This window comes from Oncorhynchus nerka, linkage group LG14 (genome assembly GCF_034236695.1).
Source record: "Oncorhynchus nerka isolate Pitt River linkage group LG14, Oner_Uvic_2.0, whole genome shotgun sequence".
Classification (NCBI taxonomy): Eukaryota; Metazoa; Chordata; class Actinopteri; order Salmoniformes; family Salmonidae; genus Oncorhynchus; species Oncorhynchus nerka.
In genome coordinates this window covers 36,708,315-36,732,671 of record NC_088409.1, presented here as the reverse complement: position 1 = coordinate 36,732,671, position 24,357 = coordinate 36,708,315, and the positions used below count along the sequence as shown (strand labels likewise).

General features: G+C 42.3%; 1 protein-coding gene across 1 annotated transcript in view; it reads right to left on the bottom strand.

The window, feature by feature from the left end:
- The window catches only part of LOC115140954 (protein cordon-bleu-like), a 66,071-nt gene that overhangs the window by 8,170 nt on the left and 33,544 nt on the right, over positions 1–24,357 (bottom strand). Inside the window, exons 10-11 of the mRNA XM_065027193.1 lie at positions 11,878–12,484; positions 308–698 (exon numbers count right to left, since the gene is read on the bottom strand). Of these exons, the coding sequence (XP_064883265.1) occupies positions 308–698; positions 11,878–12,484 (998 nt within the window). The remainder of the gene's footprint in view (positions 1–307; positions 699–11,877; positions 12,485–24,357) is intronic.

Here is a 24,357-nt window from a genome sequence, read left to right as displayed (position 1 = left end):
CATGCGAGAGGTGAGAAAGCTGACTAAATAGTGAGAGACGCGAGGCAGAACTGAGAACTGGGAGCGAGGAGGGAGATGGAAAATCACAGGGAGGATCTGACTCCAAGACTAGGTACCATTCTAATGACAAAAACAGCTTTTGCTAAGGTCTGCGACAAGGCTAGTAGTAGTAAGTGCATAAGGGTAGGATAACTAAGAAATAATAATTGAAAAGCAGTGTGAGTTTGACTTTGCTAAGTGTCCACCCTGAACATTGCTATGATAATGCAGTGAGCAGAGCAGGTCAGTGGTAGCACAGCTACAGTACCTGTGTCTGGATCCCCACGTGGCACAGCCCTCGTCACTATCACTAGAACAGTCCTTGGTGAGGGGATGGATCATGGGGTGAGCGGAGCCAGAAGAGCCCAGGGAGAGGCTCCCGTCAGGGGAGGTAGGGTGAGTGGTGTCGGAGGCCGAGGGGGAGCTGACTAGGCCAGAGTCCTCAGTCATGCCCTCGGAGGCTGCATAGCCCTGGTCCTGGAAGCTGCCACTGCCACTGCTGCCCATGGATAAAGTCTCCTCTGCCTCTGGGGTCTGGGGTCCTGCCACAGAGAGACGCCGCGAGTGCAGCCAAGCTGGTGTCCGGGCAGAGGGGTGGTAGATCATCATCATCATCATCAACAGCATAATCATCAGTATTATCAACTGACAGAAGAAAGCTGTATAATGATGTAAAATAAGATGATCTAGTTACAATGTTATCTGTGGTCTATCGAGAAGAACAGTTCACAGCAACAACAAAAAGAGAGGTTGTACAAGCATGTGCATGACAGAGAAAGGAGGAAGCAGAGAGGGGAAGATTGAGAGAAATTGTATTATACAATGTCAGCTAGACATACATTCTGAGATAGACACACACTTGTGGCTCAATGAAACCGCTACGTTGATGTGGGCAGGCTTAAACATACCTTATGATCCTGTACTCAGTATTTCCCATGAACGATATTGACATGTTGCATCATATACCGTAGTCCTATGGTCTCCCACTTGGCTTTGGAGCAAAACATTTAGATTGTATAACGTCTCACTTATCTCACTGCCCATCAAGCCAAAAGCAGGAACATTAATACATACAGTTGAAGTCGGAAGTTTACATACACCTTAGCCAAATACATTTAAACTCAGTTTTTCCACAATTCCTGACATTTAATCCTAGTTAACATTCCCCATCTTAGATCAGTTAGGATCACCACTTTCGTTCAGAATGTGAAATGTCAGAATAATAGAAGATAATGATTTATTTCAGCTTTTATTTATTTCATCGCATTCCCAGTGGATCAGGAGTTTACATACACTCAATTAGTATTTGGGAGCATTCCCCTTAAATTGTTTAACTTGGGTCAAACGTTTCTGGTAAATTGGGTGAATTTTGGCCCATTCTTCCTGACAGACTGATGTAACTGAGTCAGGTTTGAAGGCCTCCTTGCTCGCACATGCTTTTTCAGTTCTGCCCACAAATTGTCTATAGGATTGAGGGCAGGGCTTTGTGATGGCCACTCCAATACCTTGACTTTGCTGTCCTTGTGCCATTTTGCCACAACTTTGGAAGTATGCTTGGGGTCATTGTCCATTTGGAAGACCCATATGTGACCAAGCTTTAACTTCCTGACTGATATTTTGAGCTGTTGCTTCAATATGTCCACATAATTTTCCTGCCTCATGATGCCATCTATTTTGTGAAGTGCACCAGGCCCTCCTGCAGAAAAGCATCCCACAACATGATGCTGCCACCCCCGTGCTTCACGATTGGGATGGTGTTCTTCGGCTTGCAAGCCTCCCCCTTTTTCCTCCAAACATAACGATGGTCATTATGGTCAAACAGTTATATTTTTTTATTGATCAGACCAGAGGACATTTCTCCAAATAGTATGATCTTTGTCCCCATGTGCAGTTGCAAACTGTAGTTTGGCTTTTTTAATGGTGGTTTTGGAGCAGTGGCTTCTTCCTCGCTGAGCGGCCTTTCAAGTTATGTCGATATAGGACTCGTTTTACTGTGGATATAGATACTTTTGTACCCGTTTCCTCCAGCATCTTCACAAGGTCCTTTGCTGTTGTTCTGGGATTGATTTGCACTTTTCGCAACAAAGTACGTTTATCTCTAGGAGACAGAACGCGTCTCCTTCCTAAGCAGTATGATGGCTGCGTGGTCCCATGGTGTTTATACTTGCGTACTATTGTTTGTACAGAAGAACGTGGTACCTTCAGGCGTTTGGAAATTGCTCCCAAGGATGAACCAGACATGTGGAGGTCTACAATTGTTGGAAAAATTACTTGTGTCATGCACAAAGTAGATGTCCTAATCGACTTGCCAAAACTACAGTTTGTTAACAATAAATTTGTGGTGGTTGAAAAACGAGTTAAATGACTCCAAGCTAAGTGTATGTAAACTTCCGACTTTAACTGTATGTTCCATTTATTAGGTTTACAGTATTATCCAGCCAGCATGCAGAGCACACCACTGAGAAGTCGTTAGAGAGATGCTTTAAAGCCACCCAACCCATGAGTGTGTGAGAGCTGGGCCTGTCAACTTCAGGCAGAGCTGTAATGGTGAAGAGAGCCTGTTCCTGGAGATCCAGTGACTCACACAGAGTGGCCCTCCCAAACCTTCCCCAGCACTGGCTTAGCCATCCAAAACAAATTCTTACACAAACATGAACTCATCCTTTCTCCCATCACATAAACCCAAATCATGCACAAACCAAGTCAAGACGCTAAGGCAGTAACTCTCTCTCTGTGCCAGTAACACTCTCTCACACACATCCAGTCATAGACATGTATCATCTCTCTATCCACAACATACTGAAACACACTAAGCCACATTACCAGCACACACAGACCAAAATCCCAATCACAAATAATTTCCTCATGGCCTCAATACACAAATGCTCTTAAGTCTTTAATGTCAAATGAAATGATAAAATATTAATATTTTCATGCTTGTCCATTTCAAGGAAATCCTTGATGTCAATGATCTGTCTTGGACGCCATGCTAATTTTGCACTTGTAATGATATGTTTTTAAATGCTTTTTTGTTGTACAATATAACACAATTAAAACCCACATGAATGCTGCTATTGACAAAGGCACTTAAAGGAGGGCTGAATATCTGGATAAGCCAATACAGAAGAGTTATTTATTTCACTCACTCACACGTCCAACGTAAAAGCTAAAAACATGTAAACAAGAGTGACTTCTATATAGCTCTCCACTGATATGTTATCGCAGTGAAGCTGCTTCTCACAAACCCACTAACACTAACCAATGTCCAAGGAGCTAATCTCATAAAAAGGATGAACCCTCCACATAAAAAGTGTCATTGATTTATTGGTCACTCCTTAATGGAGTCAATCAATCAGCATGCAGAGAAACAACAGCCTGGTTTCTAGTTACTAACCACTACAAACACTAAGCAATAACATAGAAACCTATACCACCACCATCAAATCATTGATATGGAGATATCGTATGACTTTCCTTACACCCTCATTTCAGAATGTATACATCAATCACTCCACGCTCAATACATGTATGGCTATTTCATCTGCACTTAAACAGCCTACTGATCACACACATCCCTGTCCCCATCAGCCCTACACGTCACGTTCCTCTTAGTTCTCTACCGAACAAACCACTGTATAACTACCTGAAATACAAAATGGCTTATAGTTTATACTGTATATACAGACATTTATAAAAACAAGCCACAAAAACAAGGAAAAGAAAAGACATCAACAAGAGAGGATTTGAAAGTGTAGAGATGGGAAAGAAAGGAAGTTCAAGGGGCAGTTCTAAGAACAGGAAAAGGAGGATGGAAGAAGCAGAGGTCCAGCAGGAAGAGATGAAGGTGCAGAAGAGGCGAGGGAGGAGAGGAGGTGGTAGAGGAAGACAGTGAGAGGACGGCAGGCCAGAGAGGTCTGTCTGTGTCTGTTCACCGAGGCTTGGAGAACGGGAAACGGACAGGGGCACAGCAGTAGACTGTGGAGGGGAGAGGCAGAGAGAGGGAAAAGAAGAAGATATGAGATAGAAACAGGACAGGGTAGATAAGTGTTCTGGAGCCCTGAAGAAAGAAGTTGCAGCTATCGCAGCCAGACAACAGAAACTCACAGCCTTTTACAGACAGCAGGAGATTAACAAAAACATACAATGAAAACCTCACAGGATGATTAACGTTGCGTCTTAAAATGGCACACTATTCCCTATATAGTGCATTACTTTTGAACAGAGCCCTATAGGCCCTGGTCAAAAGAAGAGCATTATATAGAGAATAGGGTACCATTTGGGATAAAAGGAACTTCACTGTCACAGCTGACCTTCAGCATTGGGCTCAGCTTGCCTATCAGCCTGTCTGTTATAAAGGAGGCCTCGTAACTGTTTAACTGGCTGCAAAGGAGATGAACGACGTGGCAAGCCTGGATAGAATGTCCACATGAGCCGGACTACACGTTAAGAGGGAAAACTGTGATACACACAGATTGATTTGAACATTCTTGTCATTTAGCAGAAGCTCTGATCCAGAGCAACTTAGTGCATACATTTTCATATATATATATATATATATTTTTGTACTGGTCCCCTCTGGGACTCAAACCCACGACATTGGCATTGCAAGCACCATGGTCTACCAACTGAGCCACACAGGACATTCAACAACAACTATGAAGTTCAGGGAGGGAAGCAGCACTGAAAAAGGAGAGGAGTTAGAGGAAGACATGAAGGTTGGAAGGAGAGTGGCTGGCTGCCGGAGGGAAAGGCAGCCCAACAGTAGAGGAGGTCAGCTGGGATGAGAGACCTACACTGAGGGGCCTCCTCCCCGTGGCTCTCTGGTGAGGCATCGGGGGAGTCTGGGTCTGAGGGAGGGGGAGGGTACTGCGGGGGTGGGGGGATGACTAACTGGGGGGGCTCCCGTACTGGGGTTCGCAGAGGTTTGAGTGGCACTGGACACTCAGCACCTAAAGAAAAGGAAGGATGCAGAATGGGGGAATGGGGGAAATCAATAAGCTTAAATTATATTGCCTTTGTTCATCATACTGTGCAGAAAGATTTAAAAAAAAAAAAAATTTTACATTATTAAACAATAAGCAAAATACACAAGACAATCAATGAATGGATACATTAACAAATAACTGAAAGCTGCTTATAACTGCTTAATGTATGTGGAGAAAGTACAGTATAGCTACTCGCTTGAGTGGAAGCCTCTCAGTGGCAATTGTGTTGCTTGCTGATCAGAGTCTCTAATCAGAGCCCCTTAAACAGAGCAGAGATAACATCAGACTCTATGCCCCAGACTCCAGGCTCTGAAAGGCTCTGAAAATATGCAACACATTTTGTGTCCAAAGAATTTTAAGTTTTGTAAAGCTAGTCTACACATTTTGTCATGAGGCTCTGAAAATATGCTGCAATTTTAAAGCTAATTTACGGCAATTCTACACTTTTTGTCATGGGTCAGATAACAAAAAAAAAATGCTATTTGATAGTGAATCTCATGCTATTGTTCACAGAAAATGTTGCAGTTTTAACCTTTTCACCTGTGAGTTCCAAATATCTCTAACGGTCGCCCCAGCGTGAGTTGTTGTATGCACTGGATGTCAGAATCAAAGTTGATTTGTTACGTGCGCCGAATACAACAGTGAAATGCTTATTTACAGGTTCTAACCAATGGTGCGGGAAAAAAAGGTATGCATGTGTGTGTAGGTAAGTAAAGAAATAAAACAGTAAAAAGACAACAGCAAGGCTATATACAGACACATGTTAGTCAGGCTTATTGAGGTAGTATATAAATGTAGGTATCGTTAAAGTGACTATGCATATATGATGAACAGAGAGTAGCAGAAGCGTAAAAAGAGGGGTTGGCGGGTGGTGGGACACAATGCAGATAGCCAATGTGCGGGAGCACTGGTTGGTCGGGCCAATTTAAGTAGTATGCACTGTTCCAAAATGTGATTGATGCACAACAGGACAGTTAACCCACGCTGCCTGCTAATTATCTATAGGCTGTTTCAACCTGTCAATTTCTAATTATTTTCTAACAACGGTATGAATTGAGGTGTGTTCCTCCTCCTCATTAATTCACATAAAAGTAGCCCATTTCACTGTTGCGGACAATATATGTTTGAGGCTTTACTACTGAGCCGGACAAACTTTTCTCTTCGATGAGAGCTCAAGCACCTCCCCAGTGTTTCCACAGATCAAATATGCAGATATTTGCGCAGTCTTGCACAAACTTTATCCCCCTGGCACATTTTCTGGCTGGCGCTCGCATTGACTTCATTGTTGTTTTCCTTACAAATAACAACTTCGGACATGTGTGCGTTCCTATCAAAGTAAGTGCCTTATTTTCTGTATATCGTGTTGTCTTTTCTACTGTAGCATACAGCATAATGTATTTCCAGTTTTATTCACATGTTTTCAAGTACAGTTTACAAATAATGCACTCTGATTATTGCATAGATTGTAATGGACACCTTTGATATGTGTAAAATACTTTTTTGAATGTTGTACTGATTATGATAGCTAAGCTATTTGCCAGCTAAGTGTGATGCCATGTTTGTTGACATTATACAATGCATTCTGGGTGTCACGTAAACATCTGTCAGACAAAATATGTTATAATGAGGTGAAGGAATAGTTCACTCATCTTTCGAGTAAACTTCCAGAAGTGAATGAAGGGAAGTGAATGATCATAACACATCCCCTTCAACATGCATACTGCAAACAGACCAAACTCCTACTTCTTATCTTTGGTTGACGCGGAAAAACAAACTGGGTGGCGTGCACACACTACCCATCGCCGGATTACATTCGATTTTTAGAAAGTGTTTAACTCAATTATTTTGATCAATGGTGAGCTGACGTGATGAATTGTAAATAGTTATTTATATTAGTTAATTCACATTGTGGTTTCTGTTAGCTAACTATGACTGCTTGTGTTACGTCAATCTTTCCTCAGTTAGCGCTAGGATTAATGTCGTCTACATTTTCCGGTTTGGATGATTGTGTTATGCTGCCGCTACTTCTGTGAATGTCTGAACATTGCAGCCAAAAATAAACTGGTCACATTCAGGACATAACTTTGTAAGGACTGTGTTTGTACAAAATATTTCTGTGAAGAAACAGTGTGGCCAGCTCAAACGCTGACTGTTGCATCAATCAAAACATCCAGGGGGTTTCAGAACAGTAGACCACTTGACAAAACAAGAATCTCCATATCTGGTGTTTTATGTAACGGTGTTTAACTTCTTGGATATAGGGGGCGCTCTTTTAATTTATGGATTAAAAAACGTTCCCGTTTTAAACAAGATATTTTGTCACGAAAAGATGCTCGACTATGCATATAATTGACAGCTTTGGAAAGAAAACACTCTGACGTTTCCATATCTGCAAAGATATTATCTGTGAGTGCCACAGAACTGATGCTACAGGCGAAACCAAGATGAAATTTCAAACAGGAAATGCCCCAGATTTTGAATGCGCTTTGTTCCAATGTCTCCTTATATGGCTGTGAATGCGCAAAGAGTGAGCCTACACTTTCTGTCATTTCCCCAAGGTGTCTGCAGCATTGTGACGTATTTGTAGGCATATCATTGGAAGATTGACCATAAGAGACTACATTTACCAGGTGCTCCGGTTGGTGTCCTCCGTTGCAATTATTGCGTAATCTCCAGCTGCGTCTATTTTACCATTTGCTTCAGAGGAGAAACCAAACTGCCACGAATGACTTATCATCGAATAGATATGTGAAAAACACCTTGAGGATTGATTCTAAACAACGTTTGCCATGTTTCTGTCGATATTATGGAGTTAATTTGGAAAAAGGTTCGGCGTTGTAATGACTGAATTTTCGGGTTTTTATCTTAGCCAAACGTGATGAACAAAACGGAGCGATTTCTCCTACACAAATAATATTTTTGGAAAAACTAAACATTTGCTATCAAACTGAGAGTCTCCTCATTGAAAACATCCGAAGTTCTTCAAAGGTAAATTATTTTATTTGAAAGCTTTTCTTGTTTTTGTGAAAATGTTGCCTGCTGAATGCTAGGCTTAATGCTATGCTAGCTATCAATACTCTTACACAAATGCTTGTGTAGCTATGGTTGAAAAGCATATTTTGAAAATCTGAGATGACAGTGTTGTAAACAAAAGGCTAAGCTTGTGAGCCAATATATTTATTTAATTTCATTTGCGATTTTCATAAATAGTTAACGTTGCGTTATGGTAATGAGCTTGAGGCTATAATTACGCTCCCGGATACGGGATTGCTCGACGCAACAGGTTAATCAAACTTAGTCAACAGTTGACTATAGATTTTCAGAATATTGTCATCTGGGAGTTCCATTTAAAAGAGGATCTGCTTTGACTCATATCAGTGATCACACACATAGTATGGGCACACAGCAGCAGTAAACTCAGAGAAACATTCAGAGAAATCTTTGTGATTATGATCTCACAGAAAGACTGATGGCACTGTGTGGACTGGAGCAGAACGGCCTGCCACGGGGTGTAACTGTTTGTTGGTCCTAAATAGAACCCTATTACCTATATAGTGCACTACTTTTGACCTGGGCCCATAGGCCTCTAACCATAAATAGTGCCCTATAAGGGAACAGGGTGCCAATTGGGATAAAACCAGTTACAGGCTGATGTAATTGCAGCCAGTGCTGAGTGATGTGAGCAATATGTCAACGTATGCCTCACACATCCCTTACTCAGCAGCTGATGGACCACATGGAGTAGAGCTGGCCCGTTGGAGTGACTGACTAACTCTGCGCCTCATCCCCTTTAGATGACTAACTGCGTTCCAAGTGTGACAAAAATATGTACCTAGCTACGGGACTTAACCGCACACAGCAGATTAAAATGACAGATTCCCTATTGTCAGCACATTCAAGATAAAGTAAGACGTAGGGTAAGAAACACACCCTTCAGAGGCTAACAGAAGACCTACAGGCCCTTTAGAAACACTGAGGGGACATGCGCGAGCACGCGCACACAGCACGCGCACACAGGTGCGTGGATTGATTGAAACAGCCCCAATTGAGTGTGTTGAAATCTCCTGTTTATTTTCGGACAGAAAATGTATCTTAAGATGAGAATCAACGATCCAAAAACCATCTATTAGAGAGACCACCTCTGTGCCTGAGCCAAACATTTACAATTGGGTCGAGGGACTGTTTTTTTCCCACTATATAAATAAATCAAATAAAATTTTAAAAAAAGAGAGAGAGAGAGAGAGAGAGAGAGAGAGAAATACAGAGAGAGAGAAATACAGAGAGAGAGAGAGAGAAATACAGAGAGAGAGAGAGAAATACAGAGAGAGAGAAATAGAGAGAGAGAGAGAGAGAGAAATACAGAGAGAGAGAAATACAGAGAGAGAGAAATACAGAGAGAGAGAGAGAAATACAGAGAGAGAGAAATACAGAGAGAGAGAAATACAGAGAGAGAGAGAACAGACGAAAAGAGGAAAAGAGCACAGGAGCAGTGTGCCATGTGAGAGAGGAAAGTAATGTCTGGGTTGCACTACTCCTGCTAACAGAGCCAATAGAGGTTCTCTCTTCACACAGCTGGAGAGGCAGGAAACAACTGCGCTCACATACATTCTAGAACATAAACAACGATTATCTTTAGCCCACAGGGGTTAAATTAGGGGAAACATCTAAAATCCCTGTAGTACATCATCCCTAATTGATGCATGTCATCTATTTATTTTACAGACTGTACAACCGGTGATGTACAATCACAAATATACAACTCCAGAACATAATGATATGTTTTGTTATGCTTTGGGGAAGTCTAGTTGTTCTGCCTTGTGAGCAACATATAGCTCTGTGGTTCTGACAGGGTCTTCACAGCAGAAGTCTAATAGATACAGTGCCTTGCAAAATAATTCATCCCTCTTGGCGTTGTCCCCATTTTGTTGCATTACAACCTGTAATTTAAATGGATTTTTATTTGGAATTCATGTAATGGACATACACAAAATAGTCCAAATTGCTGAAGTGAAATGAAAAAAAAAAAAAAACTTGTTTCAATTTTTTTTCTTTTTAAGAAAATGAAAAAATGAGAAGTGGTTTGTGCATATGTATTCACCCCCTTTGCTATGAAGCCTCTAAATAAGATCTGGTGCAACCAATTACCTTAAAAAAGTAATATAATTAGTTAGATTGCACACAGGTGGACTTTATTTAAGTGTCACATGATCGGTCACAGGATCTCAGTATATATATACACCTGTTCTGAAAGGCCCCAGAGGCTGCAACACCACTAAGCAAGGGGCACCACCAAGCAAGCGGCACCATGAAGACCAAGAAGCTCTCCAAACAGGTCATGGACAAAGTTGTGGAGAAGTACAGATCAGGGTTGGGTTATAAAAAAATATCAGAATGTTTGAACATCCCATGGAGCACCATTAAATCCGTTATTAAAAAATTGAAAGAATATGGCACCACAACAAACATGCAAAGAGAGGGCCGCCCACCATAAACTCACAGACCAGGCAAGGAGGGCATTAATCAGAGAGGCAACAAAGAGACCAAAGATAACCCTGAAGGAGCTGAAAAGCTCCACAGCGGAGATTAGAGTATCTGTCCATAGGACCCCTTTAAGCCGTACACTCCACAGAGCTGGGCTTTATGGAAGAGTGGCCAGAAAAAAGCCATTGCTTAAAGAAAACAATAAGCAAACATGTTTGGTGTTCACCTTCCAGCAGGACAATGACCCTAAGTATACTGTTAAAGCAGCACTCAAGTGGTTTAAGGGGAAACATTTAAATGTCTTGGAATGGCCTAGTCAAAGCTCAGACCTCAATCCAATTGAGAATATGTGGTATGACTTAAAGATTGCTGTATATCAGCGGAACCCATCCAACTTGAAGGAGCTGGAGCAGTTTTGCCTTGAATAATGGAGAAAAATCCCAGTTGCTAGATGTGCCAAGCTTATAGAGACATATCCCAAGAGTCTTGCAGCTGTAATTGCTGCGATTTTAATTCCAGGTTGTAAGGCATCAAAATAGGAAAAATGCCAAGGGTGTGAATACTTTTACAAGCCACTGTAGGTCTGTGGGTCTGACAGGGTCTTCCCAGCAGAAGTATATTTGTTCTGCACAGTGTCTTGGGAATAGCAGAGGGGAGGGAGGCACACCCAGGTCTATAAATCAACTCCTCAGAGCTGTCTGCTTTAAGTGCGTCCACTGCACTAAACACTTCATCCCTCAACCCCGCCAAGCTAAATAAATATTGTCCGCTTCAACCCGCTTCAAGAAAAGACACAATCGATATAACTCTAGTCTTGTGCATTTTGTTCCCTTGTTAGATTAGGTAGTACAGTGATTCTTTTAGGATGGAGAAATGTCAAATTCTACACTACAGTGCATCAATAGGAATAGTGAGGCTAATAGCTATGCTATTTCACCTGGTTTACTGAGGACAGATTGTACAAACGTAAGGCAATCAAATCTACAGCGCTGCAATCCCGGCCAACTCCTGTCCTGTGACGCGGGGGTTATTTAGTTTATGCTGCCTTGGGTCTCTACTGGCTAAATGTCTGTACAAGTATCATGTCTACCACCAGCAACTCAGTTCAGGTTGAGGGGAACCTGTTATAGTGAAAAGCGGTAGTAGTGCAACAATCCTTGCGGGTGTTCTCCAATTCGGTAAAACCAGTTGGAGGAGATCATTAAGGAACCTACCTAGGCAAGGGTTGTTACACTGTTATATGACTGCTATAATTAAGCACGTTCTGTCCCTTCATCTACCGCTGAACACTGTGACTGGAACAGCCTGGTTGACGGGAGAGAAAACTCAATCGCCTATTTACATTGACTATATATGTACTGATGATACTGACCCATGGCGCTGTGTCGGTTGTTCTCCGTCTCGTCTAGTTTCAGGCCAAGAGCAGATTCTCCTCTGGTCTCCTCTGGTGTGGTACTGCGGGACAAGTAGGGGGTGGGCTTGGCCTTGTCAGCGTTGCTGCTGGGGGTGGAGTCAACCTTTTCAACCTTGCTGGTAGGGGCGGAGTAAGAGGCGACATTGATCATAGTCTTGCTCCTGGGGCCGGTGTCAACCTTGCTGGGGGCGGAGTCTTGGGAGGAGTCAGCCATGGCAGCACTGCTGCTGGGGGTGGAATCAGGGCCGGGCTTGGACACATCAGCCCTGCTGGAGGCGGAGTCAGAGTCGTTCATTGAGGTGTCAGCGACAGAGGTGCCGGCGGCGACCCCACTACTGCTACTGCTGCTGCTGTAGACAGACCCATTGCTCAGCTCAGAGCCAGAGTCCTCCTCCGCAGGCAGGCTGGGGGTAGGAGAGCTGGGGGCTGGGGAGGGAGAGGGGGCCATCTGGGCAGAGATGAAAGGTGCTGGGGTGCTAGGAGCTGGGGTAACAGAGGTAGTAGGGGTAGGAGGGGGTGCCGGGGCCTTCCTCTTCCTCAGTGTACTCTCTGAGTCAGGAGACACCTGAGAGAGGGAGAGAGAGAGAGAGAGAGAGTAATGAGTCTCGGGCTTAACAACTCCCCCTAGCCGTGACAATATACCCTATAAACCATTTATTCTTGGACATCATCACTGCTCATTATCATTATTAAAAAGGTGCAGTACACAGAAACCGTGTCTCCATTTCCTGGTTGCTAAAATTTGAATCTGTTACAAAACAAGCAATCATTGTTTAGAAAGTCATTGTACCATCTAAGCCGGTGTGAAATATATTTTCCATAACCAAAAATACTGTATTTACAGCAGTTGAAGCAGGTGTACAAAACCAAAAATAAAAGATGCAAAAACATAACTTAAGAATGGGAATCATACAAATAGAGCACATAGAACAGATCAACTGCTTGTTAGGCTTTCATTGAGAATGACATAACTAACATTTCTATGTGAATTTGGTCGGATCGCCAAAAAGTTACATATTGTAGCTTTAAGTTATTAATACCTTTTAAAGATTAAATGAATTGTATGGATTATGGAACTTTGCCTGTCAGTCAGACTATCAGTCAAAATATCTAAGTGTTCCGTGTTTATTTGTTTGCTGTTACTGAAAGGGGTATTATTGCTTCCTTATACAACAAAACAATGTGTGACCCATTTAATCTCAACATGTCCTCTGATCCTGGAGGCATGGAGATAAAAACACTAAATGTGTTTGGTGGCCACTTCAAATCAAGCTTTATTTATATAGCACATTTCAGACATTAATGCAATGCAGGGTGCTTCACAGGAGAAATCACAACTAAAACGACAACAAAACATTAGAACAATAAAAACTGAAACACTAAAAAAGCAGCCTAAGGAAAATGTGTGTTTCAAGGGGTGTTTTAAGATCTCTTAAATACAGTGCCTTGCGAAAGTATTCGGCCCCCTTGATCTTTGCGACCTTTTGCCACATTTCAGGCTTCAAACATAAAGATATAAAACTGTATTTTTTTGTGAAGAATCAACAACAAGTGGGACACAATCATGAAGTGGAACGACATTTATTGGATATTTCAAACTTTTTTAACAAATCAAAAACTGAAAGATTGGGCGTGCAAAATTATTCAGCCCCTTTACTTTCAGTGCAGCAAACTCTCTCCAGAAGTTCAGTGAGGATCTCTGAATGATCCAATGTTGACCTAAATGACTAATGATGATAAATACAATCCACCTGTGTGTAATCAAGTCTCCGTATAAATGCACCTGCACTGTGATAGTCTCAGAGGTCCGTTAAAAGCGCAGAGAGCATCATGAAGAACAAAGAACACACCAGGCAGGTCCGAGATACTGTTGTGAAGAAGTTTAAAGTCGGATTTGGATACAAAAAGATTTCCCAAGCTTTAAACATCCCAAGGAGCACTGTGCAAGCGATAATATTGAAATGGAAGGAGTATCAGACCACTGCAAATCTACCAAGACCTGGCCGTCCCTCTAAACTTTCAGCTCATACAAGGAGAAGACTGATCAGAGATGCAGCCAAGAGGCCCATGATCACTCTGGATGAATTGCAGATATCTACAGCTGAGGTGGGAGACTCTGTCCATAGGACAACAATCAGTCGTATATTGCACAAATCTGGCCTTTATGGAAGAGTGGCAAGAAGAAAGCCATTTCTTAAAGATATCCATAAAAAGTGTGGTTTAAAGTTTGCCACAAGCCACCTGGGAGACACACCAAACATGGGGAAGAAGGTGCTCTGGTCAGATGAAACCAAAATTGAACTTTTTGGCGTAAAAGCAACACAGCGCATCACCCTGAACACACCATCCCCACTGTCAAACATGGTGGTGGTAGCATCATGGTTTGGGCCTGCTTTTCTTCAGCGGGGACAGGGAAGAAGGTTAAAATTGATGGGAAGATGGATGGAGCCAAATACAGGACCATTCTGGAAGAAAACCTGATGGAGTCTGCAAAAGACCTGAGACTGGGACGGAGATTTGTCTTCCAACAAGACAATGATCCAAAACATAAAGCAAAATCTACAATGGAATGGTTCAAAAATAAACATATCCAGGTGTTAGAATGGCCAAATCAAAGTCCAGACCTGAATCCAATCGAGAATCTGTGGAAAGAACTGAAAACTGCTGTTCACAAATGCTCTCCATCCAACCTCACTGAGCTCGAGCTGTTTTGCAAGGAGTAATGGGAAAAAAATTCAGTCTCTCGATGTGCAAAACTGATAGAGACATACCCCAAGCGACTTACAGCTGTAATCGCAGCAAAAGGTGGCGCTACAAAGTATTAACTTAAGGGGGCTGAATCATTTTGCAGGCTCAATTTTTCAGTTTTTGATTTGTTAAAAAAGTTTGAAATATCCAATAAATGTCGTTCCACTTCATGATTGTGTCCCACTTGTTGTTGATTCTTCACAAAAAAATACAGTTTTATATCTTTATGTTTGAAGCCTGAAATGTGGCAAAAGGTCGCAAAGTTCAAGGGGGCCGAATACTTTCGCAAGGCACTGTATGTCAGGCTATTCCAGAGGCTGGGGGCATAGTAACTAAAGGCTACCTCTCCATGCCTCTTGGTTCTAGGCTTTGGGATAGTTAAAAGGCCAGTGCCAGAGGACCTGAGGGACCTACGGAGTACATTACTTAAAAGCATGTCTGACATGTATTGGGGTGCACAATCGTGGATTGATTTAAAAACCAATAGAAGTGCACTAGCAGCCAGTGCATTGACTTTAAAACCGGTGTAATGTGGGCTCTCCGTCTGGTCTTGGGCAGTACCCATGTTGCAGGATTCTGTTTGTTTTGCAGTTGACCAGTGACTTTCTTGGGTAGACCAGACAGGAGAGCATAGACCAGACAGGAGAGCATTGCAGTAGTCAAGCCTGCTTGTAACAAAAGTATGGATGAGTCTCTCTGTATCATCCTGAGATCGAAACAGCCGCACCGTGGCAATGTTCCTCAGGTGGTAAAAAGCTATTTTGGTCACATTCTTAATGTGTGATTCGAAATTTAGATCAGAATCGAACATGACCCATAGGTTTTTTACCTGGTGTTTTCTTCGATGCCCATGAATCCTATTTGACTGTAATGTTGTATGTGACCTAAAGCTTCACATTGATCAAAAAAGGTGTGAGTTTGGGCGCATTAGCCTCATCTCAAAATAGTTGTGATAGGAGAAAACTGAGGATGGAAAGTTACTCCACAGTACTAATCTAATTGACAAAGTGAAAAGAAGGAAACCTGTAGAGAATAAAAATATTTCAAAACTTGCATCCTGTTTGCAACAAGGCAATAAAGTAATACTTCAGAAAATGTTGAAAAGCATTGCTGCGTCTCATTGCTGCAACTCCCATACGGACTCGAGAGAGGCGAAGGACGAGAGCCGTGCATCCTCCGAAACACAAACCAACCAAGCCGCACTGCTTCATGACACCGTGCCCCACTTAACCCGGAAGCCAGCCGCACCAATGTGTCGGAGGAAACACCGTACACCTGGCGACCGTGTCAGCGTGCACTCCGTCCGGCCCGCCACAGGAGTCACTAGTGTGCGATGGGACAAGGACATCCCTGCCGTCCAAACCCTCCCCTAACCCGGACGACGCTGGACCAATTGTGCATCGCCCATGGGTCTCCCGGCCGCGGCCAGCTGCGACAGAGCCTGGACTCGAACCCAGAATCTCTAGTGACACAGCTAGCACTGCCTTAGACCACTGCGCCACTCGGGAGACCCACTGAGTACCAATCTACATATTTTCAAGCATAGTGGTGACTGCACCATGTTATGGGAATGCCTGTAGTCATTAAGGACTGGCATGTTTTCCAGGATAAAAAATAAACAGAATGGAGCAAAGCACAGGCAAAATCCAAGAGGAAAAGCTGGTTCAGTCTGCTACCACCAGACACAGAGATTAATTCAACTTTTCAGCAGGACAATAACCTAAAACAAGGCTAAATCTACACTGGAGTTGCTTATCAAGAAGACAGTGAATGTTCCTGAGTGGCCGAGTTACAGTTTTGACTTAAGTCTGCTTGAAAATCTATGGCAAGACCTGAAAATGGTTGTCTAGCAATGACCCATTTGAAATAGGTTGAAGACTTTTGAAGATAATAAATGGGCAAATGTTGCACAATCCAGGTGTGGAAAGCTCTTAGAGACTTACCCAGAAAGACTCACAGCTGTAACTACTGCCAAAGGTGATTCTAACATACAGTATATTGAATCAGCGGGTTGAATACTTTAGTATATACAGTATATTAGTGTTTTATTCTTCATATTTGTTTGAACTGTTTTAATTGTTAAAATTTCTCACACTTTGACAGAGTATTTTGTGTAGATCATTGACCAAAAAATGACAAATACATTTTAATCTCACTTTGTAACACAACAAAATGTGAAAAGGGCACTATATATACACACAGTTGAAGTCGGACGTTAAGAAGGCCAGCATCCTGGAGTCGCCTCTTCACTGTTGACGTTGAGACTGGTGTTTTGCGGATACTATTTCATGAAGCTGCCAGTTGAGGACTTGTGAGGCGTCTGTTTCTCAAACTAGACACTCTAATGTACTTGTCCTCTTGCTCAGTTGTGCACCGGGGCCTCCCACTCCTCATTCTATTCTGGTTAGAGACAGTTTGCGCTGTTCTGTGAAGGGAGTAGTACACAGCGTTGTACGAGTTCTTCAGTTTCTTGGCAATTTCTTGCATGGAATAGCCTTCATTTCTCAGAACAAGAATAGACTGACGAGTTTCAGAAGAAAGTTCTTTGTTTCTGGCCATTTTGAGCCTGTAATCGAACCCACAAATGCTGATGCTCCAGATACTCAACTAGTCTAAAGAAGGCCAGTTTGCTTCTTTAATCAGAACAACAGTTTTCAGCTGTGCTAACAATTGCAAAATGTTTTTCTAGTGATCAATTGGCCTTTTAAAATTATAAACTTGGATTAGCTAACACGTGCCATTGGAACACAGGGGTGATGGTTGGGCCTCTGTACGCCTACGTAGATATTCCATTAAAACATTTTTTTTTAAAGCCATCGCCAGCTACAATAGTCATTTACAGCATTAACAATGTTTTCACTGTATTTCTGAGCAATTTGATATTTTAAATGGACAGAAAATGTGATTTTCTTTCAAAAACAAGAAATGGTATAAGTGACCCCAAACTTTTGAATGGCAAGGTGATTCGTGTATATTATAATAGTTTTTTTTGCTAGGTAGCGTTAGCTTGCGCTAGTCGGCTGTACCTGTGCCAAAACTCCGGTATTTTTCATCCTGTAGCTTGTTCTCCATCGTCTTTTTAAATAGTGAGCCAACATGTTTTCAGCCATTTTATTTCCATGACTGATCAAAACTCATTCTCATGCTCTTGTCTCTCTGCAGCAGACTTATAGTGAGCAATATGTTTGGAACATTTAATCGCAATATCAAATTGCAATACTATAGAATGGTGATGTGGAACATTCTGCCACCACAGTGAGAATTGCAATACATATTGTATCGGCACCTACGTGTCGTGATAATATTGTATCATGAGGTCCCTGGCAATTCCCAGCCCTAATTAAAATGGGTCAACACTTCCTTATATCTTCGACTAATTTCCCCCCTGCTACAAACTGTCTGTACTACTACTATCATCTGTCTGCATGTCAACTGGTGAGCTGTTTATGAACTCAATGACTCAGGTCTCCAGCACAGAGACCATCGATATGGAAAGACAGCACAGCATGGGCAGCCCCATTGCTTAGTTTGCTCCTACTGAAAGGGATATTATTGCTTCCTTATACAACAAAACAATGTGTAATCCCTTTAACCTCAACATGTCCTCTGATCCTGAAGGCATGGACATAAAAACACTTCCAACTGTGTTTGGCGGGTACTTCAAACCTTTGCATGGGAATCCTATTTGACCATAATGTGTGTGACCTAAAGCCTTACATTGAACAAAAAGGTGGTGCGTGAGTTGGGGTCGGGAGTGCATAAACCTCTTCACAAAGGCGTTCCTCACCTTTTCTATGGTTGCACATATCATCTACGCAAGGGTGAACTTTGATGTCTAAATATTTAATGTGTGTGACAGCACCGATCAAGTTCGTGAAGAAACAAATGACCATATATTTGCCTCAGCCTCAACTCTGTGTGTGTGCAAATCTGATACAAAGGTGAAGAAAAACAATTCTCAAATGTGAAGACAATGTATTAAAATGGGTCAACGCTTCCTTCTATCTTCAACAAATTTTCCCTCCTGCTACAAACTGTCTGTTCCACTACTGTCGTCTCTCCGCGTGTCAACTGGTGAGCTGTCTTTGAACTCAATGACCCAGGCCTCCAGTACAGAGACCGTAGATATGGAAAGACAGCACACGTTCTATCCTTGCAAATGGCATCCTGTGTGACAGCATGGCTAGCCCCATTGAGGGCTATCTCCATTTTAAAGTAGTCATCCAGAGCCCTCTATCTTCATGGCAGAGACAGACAGCCATTACCCTGGTATTACTATTCCCTCTACCACTGACAGACTGTAACTCCCCATGCTTCCTCATCTTACATGCTCCATTAGATCCACAAAGTTGACCTGACAACTCACTGTCTCAAAACTATGCAGTAAATGTATGGTCCAATGAGAAATATTCACCACTCTCTAAAGTGTGTGTGCAAACGGTTTATATTGCTGTCGTTATGCTTCCAACATATATATCAGATTTAGACGGGAGCTAAACCATTGCCATGCAGGGTTATTAAATATACTAAGCAAGGGAAGTTTTGGTCTCCGTTTGGCCAATCTTATGTACATGTTCCCCAGACTTAAGTTGGCTCCTCTAAATCCCAAAGTGCACCACTCAGTCACTTTAAACCGTAATCTATAGCAGAGCAACACAATCAATTCCCCTGGTATGTTTACACTCCAGTACAACAGTAGTATGGAGCATTCATAGAGAATAGCATGATTAGTCTGAGAGGACGCTGTCGCTTCGTTCTGCTGCACTGGGCTGCACAGTATTGTCTTTCACTCTGAAGAGCAGCCAATCAGTCACACACGTGCGCACGCACACGCAAACATCTTCATATCCCAGTCAGTCCTCCATTACAGCTTCAACTTTGCCCCACATGCTATGGTATGCCAGAGACGGACAAATATGAATGGTGGTGTGATGGTGGAGGTGCATATACAGTTCAGGGAGTTTATGCAACTCTACCTCTGTAAAGAAGTGCAAGGTGGTGGGCAGTAAGTAACACAGCGTTCCAACCACAATCCTCAATCCCAGAGAAACACCACAAGCATTTTCTTAGAATATAAAAATAAAACAAGGACATTCTGACTTTCAACCACATTCAAGCAATAAAAATAAAAAAGTTTGACAAATCATTTGTTATGGCTTGTTGCTACTTTCATCGCAATTTCAAGGTGGTGGAGGTGATTTCTCAAGGAGGTGATTTTCCATGAGCCATGCCCAAACTGCTGTGCACTCTCTCACCCAGTCAGACTTGCCTACCTACCACTTGCAGCGCTCTACTAACTCTATATCACAGACTGGCATCAAATCACATTTACTATACACTGATGTGCTGCCACTCAATGCTGTCATTCAGTCAAATATTTCTATAGCTTTTCTACCACCTAATCCTGCAGGAATGCTAGCTCACTCCTTAATGGTTGACTTGGTCTATGTCACAAAAGGGACCCATAGTGCACTACGTTAGACTAGAGCTCTATGGGCCCTGGTCAAAAGTAGTGTACTATTACGTGAATAAGGTGCTTATTGGGGATGCAGGCTCAGTCCCCTGGCTGCCAAAGCTCCAGCTTTTTAATTACTCAACACAGCACACCGCTCCAGAGCTGGCACAGTGAATTTACAGGCTCTTTATGGTCAGACCACACACACACCAAAGTAAAAGTATATCAGTGCTCATGGCATTAGTCCACTTCAAATAGAGAACCAATGTAGATGAAGTGTGGACTACTCTGTGGCAACTGTAGTGAAAATAGGTCCATTATATAATCTTTATCAGTGCTGGATATTACTTTGTCTGGTTAAGGTTAAGATTACATTCTAACATAAAACCACAACAAGGCCTAGGTTTTTTGTCATTCTTTGAGGTACAAAACAATTCTTTCAAAAACAACTGTGAGACTGTGATTTGGAAATAATAATGATTTAAAATGTGAACATAAACACAAAACACAGCTCCAAACATGCCCCATTATCTCCAACAGGAGGAGAGAAGCCCATTAGAGCCAACATAACATGGTGAAAAAACAACATTCCCCACAACATTTCTGTGAGAAGACGCCACCACTACTTCATTAGATTTACACACACACACACACACACACACACACACACACACACACACACACACACACACACACACACACACACACACACACACACACACACACACACACACACACACACGCACACACACACGCACACACACACACACACACACACACACACAGACAGACAGAGAGATAGACTACACAGTTCCAGTGGGCTGTTTGTTTTGGCATTAGGGGCCTCTTCCTTTGTTCCTGAGAACACTACATTTTCTTCCTTAGGGAAAGAGGTAAGGAGCATGATAGAGAGAGACTCCCAAATGGTACCCCATATCAGTGTTTCCCAACCCTGGACCTTGAGTACCCCCAACAGAACACTTTTTCATTGTAGCCCTGGACAAACACAGCTCATTCAACTCATTGAGGTCTTGATGATTATTTGACAAGTTGAATCCAGTGTGCTTGTCCAGGGATACAATAAAAATGTGTACTGTTGGAGGTACTCGAGGATCAGGGTTGGGAAACACTACCCTATATAGTGCCCTACTTTTGACTAGGGCTCTGGTCAAAAGTAGTGTACTATATAGGGAATGGGGTGCCATTTGGGATACATACTAAACCTGCACTCAAAACTATTAGAGCTGCCCATGCTTCCGTTTCCGACTTATTTTAATCACACTGTTCCACAGCAGAGTCTGTCACACTGAAACATCCACAGTGTTGCCTAATCACTCATACATAAACTAGCAAGTTTGCATGAAGTGAAACAAGACAACCTAAAATAACCTGCATGGCCTTAAGTGATAGAATTTCATTTACAGAGTGTGTTGATTAAAGGAAATGGAGGTCTTGTCAGCAGATGGACTGAAAAACCAAGGCAGGCCCCTTGAATAGTCCAATTCAGAGAGGCGTTGAGTAAGTTAAGGCTTCCACACCAACCATTCTCACTCTAACTCAGTGTTCTGCAGCCACATGGTTTACTTGCATAACAATCATGTAGGCCTAACAGGGATTGCAAACATATGACTCAGATCACAAGCTTCCTCTTAAAGGCATCATGTGTGACCTTACAGAATGTGGAACATTTAAAAAAACACTACTGATCAAAACTGAGGTTTCCCACGAATTCAAGTTTCTTTCTTTCTTTCTTCTTTTTAGAAAGGGTCCACAACCATTATTGAGAATGGTATCATCAGCCCAATGTAGAAATATCCAAACCACGCAAGATTGTAAACAGATGACTTGTATCTTGCTGAAACAGATTCAAACGGTAGGCTACATTAAAGTGGATTAATAGCGCTGCAGTACAAAGAGCCAATGACAGATTGCTATGAAAGACTAAACCCCTCTTGGTTCAGATTATGACATCTCCCTAAGGAATAGTTTATGCAGGTAATGCTAGCCATCTCAATCAATCACACTTCGCATGTGCTGCCAGCTATCCCCCTGATGGGATGGAGTCTGAGGCTACGTCCCAAATGGTACGCTATTCCTTATATAGTGCACAACTTTTGACCAGGCCCAATAGGGATGCTGCCTCAGACTGTACTGCTTGGCAGGTCCACCCTGAAAGCAGAGCCAGGAGTCGATACATCAACATCACTAGGAGCCATGCTGCAGAGAAAAACAGAGGATATTCACTAGGCTCCATGACTTGTGTCCCGTTGATTTAAATACTTGAGAATAGATCAGGTCAACTACTGAGATTCAGAGAAGAATAACACTCCTTAGAGTAGGATTGGAAAATTCTGGTAACTTTCCCAAGATTCCCAGGTTTTCCAGCAATCATAGTTGGAAGATTCCCAGCATCAGGGTGGGAAAAAGGAGCAAGGAATCTGGAATTCTCCAACTAGGATTTCTGGAAAACCTGGCTATTTTGGGAAAGTTACTGTAATTGTACAACCCTACCCTGGAGTGAGCAGATTGAACCCCCCAAAAATGGAACCATGGAAGACATATTACTCAATGTCTATTACAAAATGCATCAAGCGTGTACTATAATGATCATGTACAACACTGAGTTCCTACAGTAGGCTCCGAGTCTCTTAGACCAATCACTATTCTAACCTAACCTACCTAACCCCCTTCCCTTTCAGTGGTCTTCTGAGTTAATGCCATCTCATCTCAAGAGATATTTGTTGAAATGATTCAAAAAATGTACAGCAAACTTTTGTTTGTTGAACCCTCAACCTCACCTGTCCTCTGCTCTGACTATGTACAGTAACATTGGCATAAAGAGCCTGTCAAGCTGATTTCACGCCTATCTGCCTCTGGAAACACGACACCCCACTTATACATATTTGATGTTGTGCCACCAAAACACACCTCATTCACTGCTGCAATCTCAGAACCAAATCTGGTGTTTATGTTAACAGTTTGTCTGTCACTAGAGACCCCTGTTGCATAAGCCCGATTTTACCTTCCCAGCATGCCAAACAGGCTTACACAAGTGTGTTTGCCTGTGTAAAACCTATTACCGAACACTGAAGCAGAAAGCTCAGGATGACAGGCTAGGCCATGTCACAAAAGGCATTCTTTACATGACCTCTCACATGCTGACCACACCACTCGAGTTGCATGCGTGAGCACTGCAATCATTGCAGCCACACAGTTTGCGAGTGTCTGTGTAGCCAGGCGCTAAAATAAAACTTGGTTCTATTTGTGACGCGTGACATGCTGCAAGTCCCACCTCTCCCATCTCCTCATTGGTTTTTAGGAGTATATACCCATGTGGGTGATTGAAAGATGAACTGAGGTCCACACTCCAGTCCAGTCGGTAGTGGTAATGCAACTTAGAGTTGGTTGCCAACCTCCATATAAAGTCCAAAGAAGAAGAAGAAGAAGAAGCCTGAAGGTGAGATTACTAGAAACAAACTTTTACCCTTTTATCTGTGGATTAATTGTCAGAGTAGAGGACCTTGTGTATTTCAAGTAAAATAACAACCCAATATTTATATCCCAGGACAAATTAGCTAGCAACAGCAAGCTAGCTAGCTAAATTGTTAAATGTTAAATGCTTTTCGACCTGTCCCCAAATTGATATAGTTGGTTCAGAGTTCGTTTTGATATTTCAACCTGTGTGTCCTGATCGCGTCTAGTGTGGGTGGACAAAATCAACACGAGTGCAATGTTGCACGCGGACACACGCACACGTGCTGTCTCGTCAGAATGTTAGCCTACTCCTGTCCAAATCATAATATCAGCTATTTGTCTAATAAAAGCTTAAAACACTCCTTCAGCACAATGTTGTATGCATACCAAATGGCACCATATTCCCTTTGAAGTGCACTATAAAAGGGAATAGGGTGCAATTTGGGATGCACAATTTTTTTGTCTTGATCCCAGATAAACCCAGTTGGCTATTTGATTGAAGGTCTTGGGCTTGACTATTGGTTGTAAATTGATACTGTATTGAGATCAATAGAGGGTCATAACTAGTGATGGGGAAAATAAATCGATACAGTTATCAGGATGTTATTTTTGACGATATATAGTTTTTGACAATATCGCAATATTATTTGTGCACTAGTTGGCTGTACCTGCACCAAACCTCCAGTATTTTTCCTTCATAAATTGTTCTCCATCTTCTTTTTAAATTGGGAGCCAATTTGTTTTCAGCACCTTTATTTCCA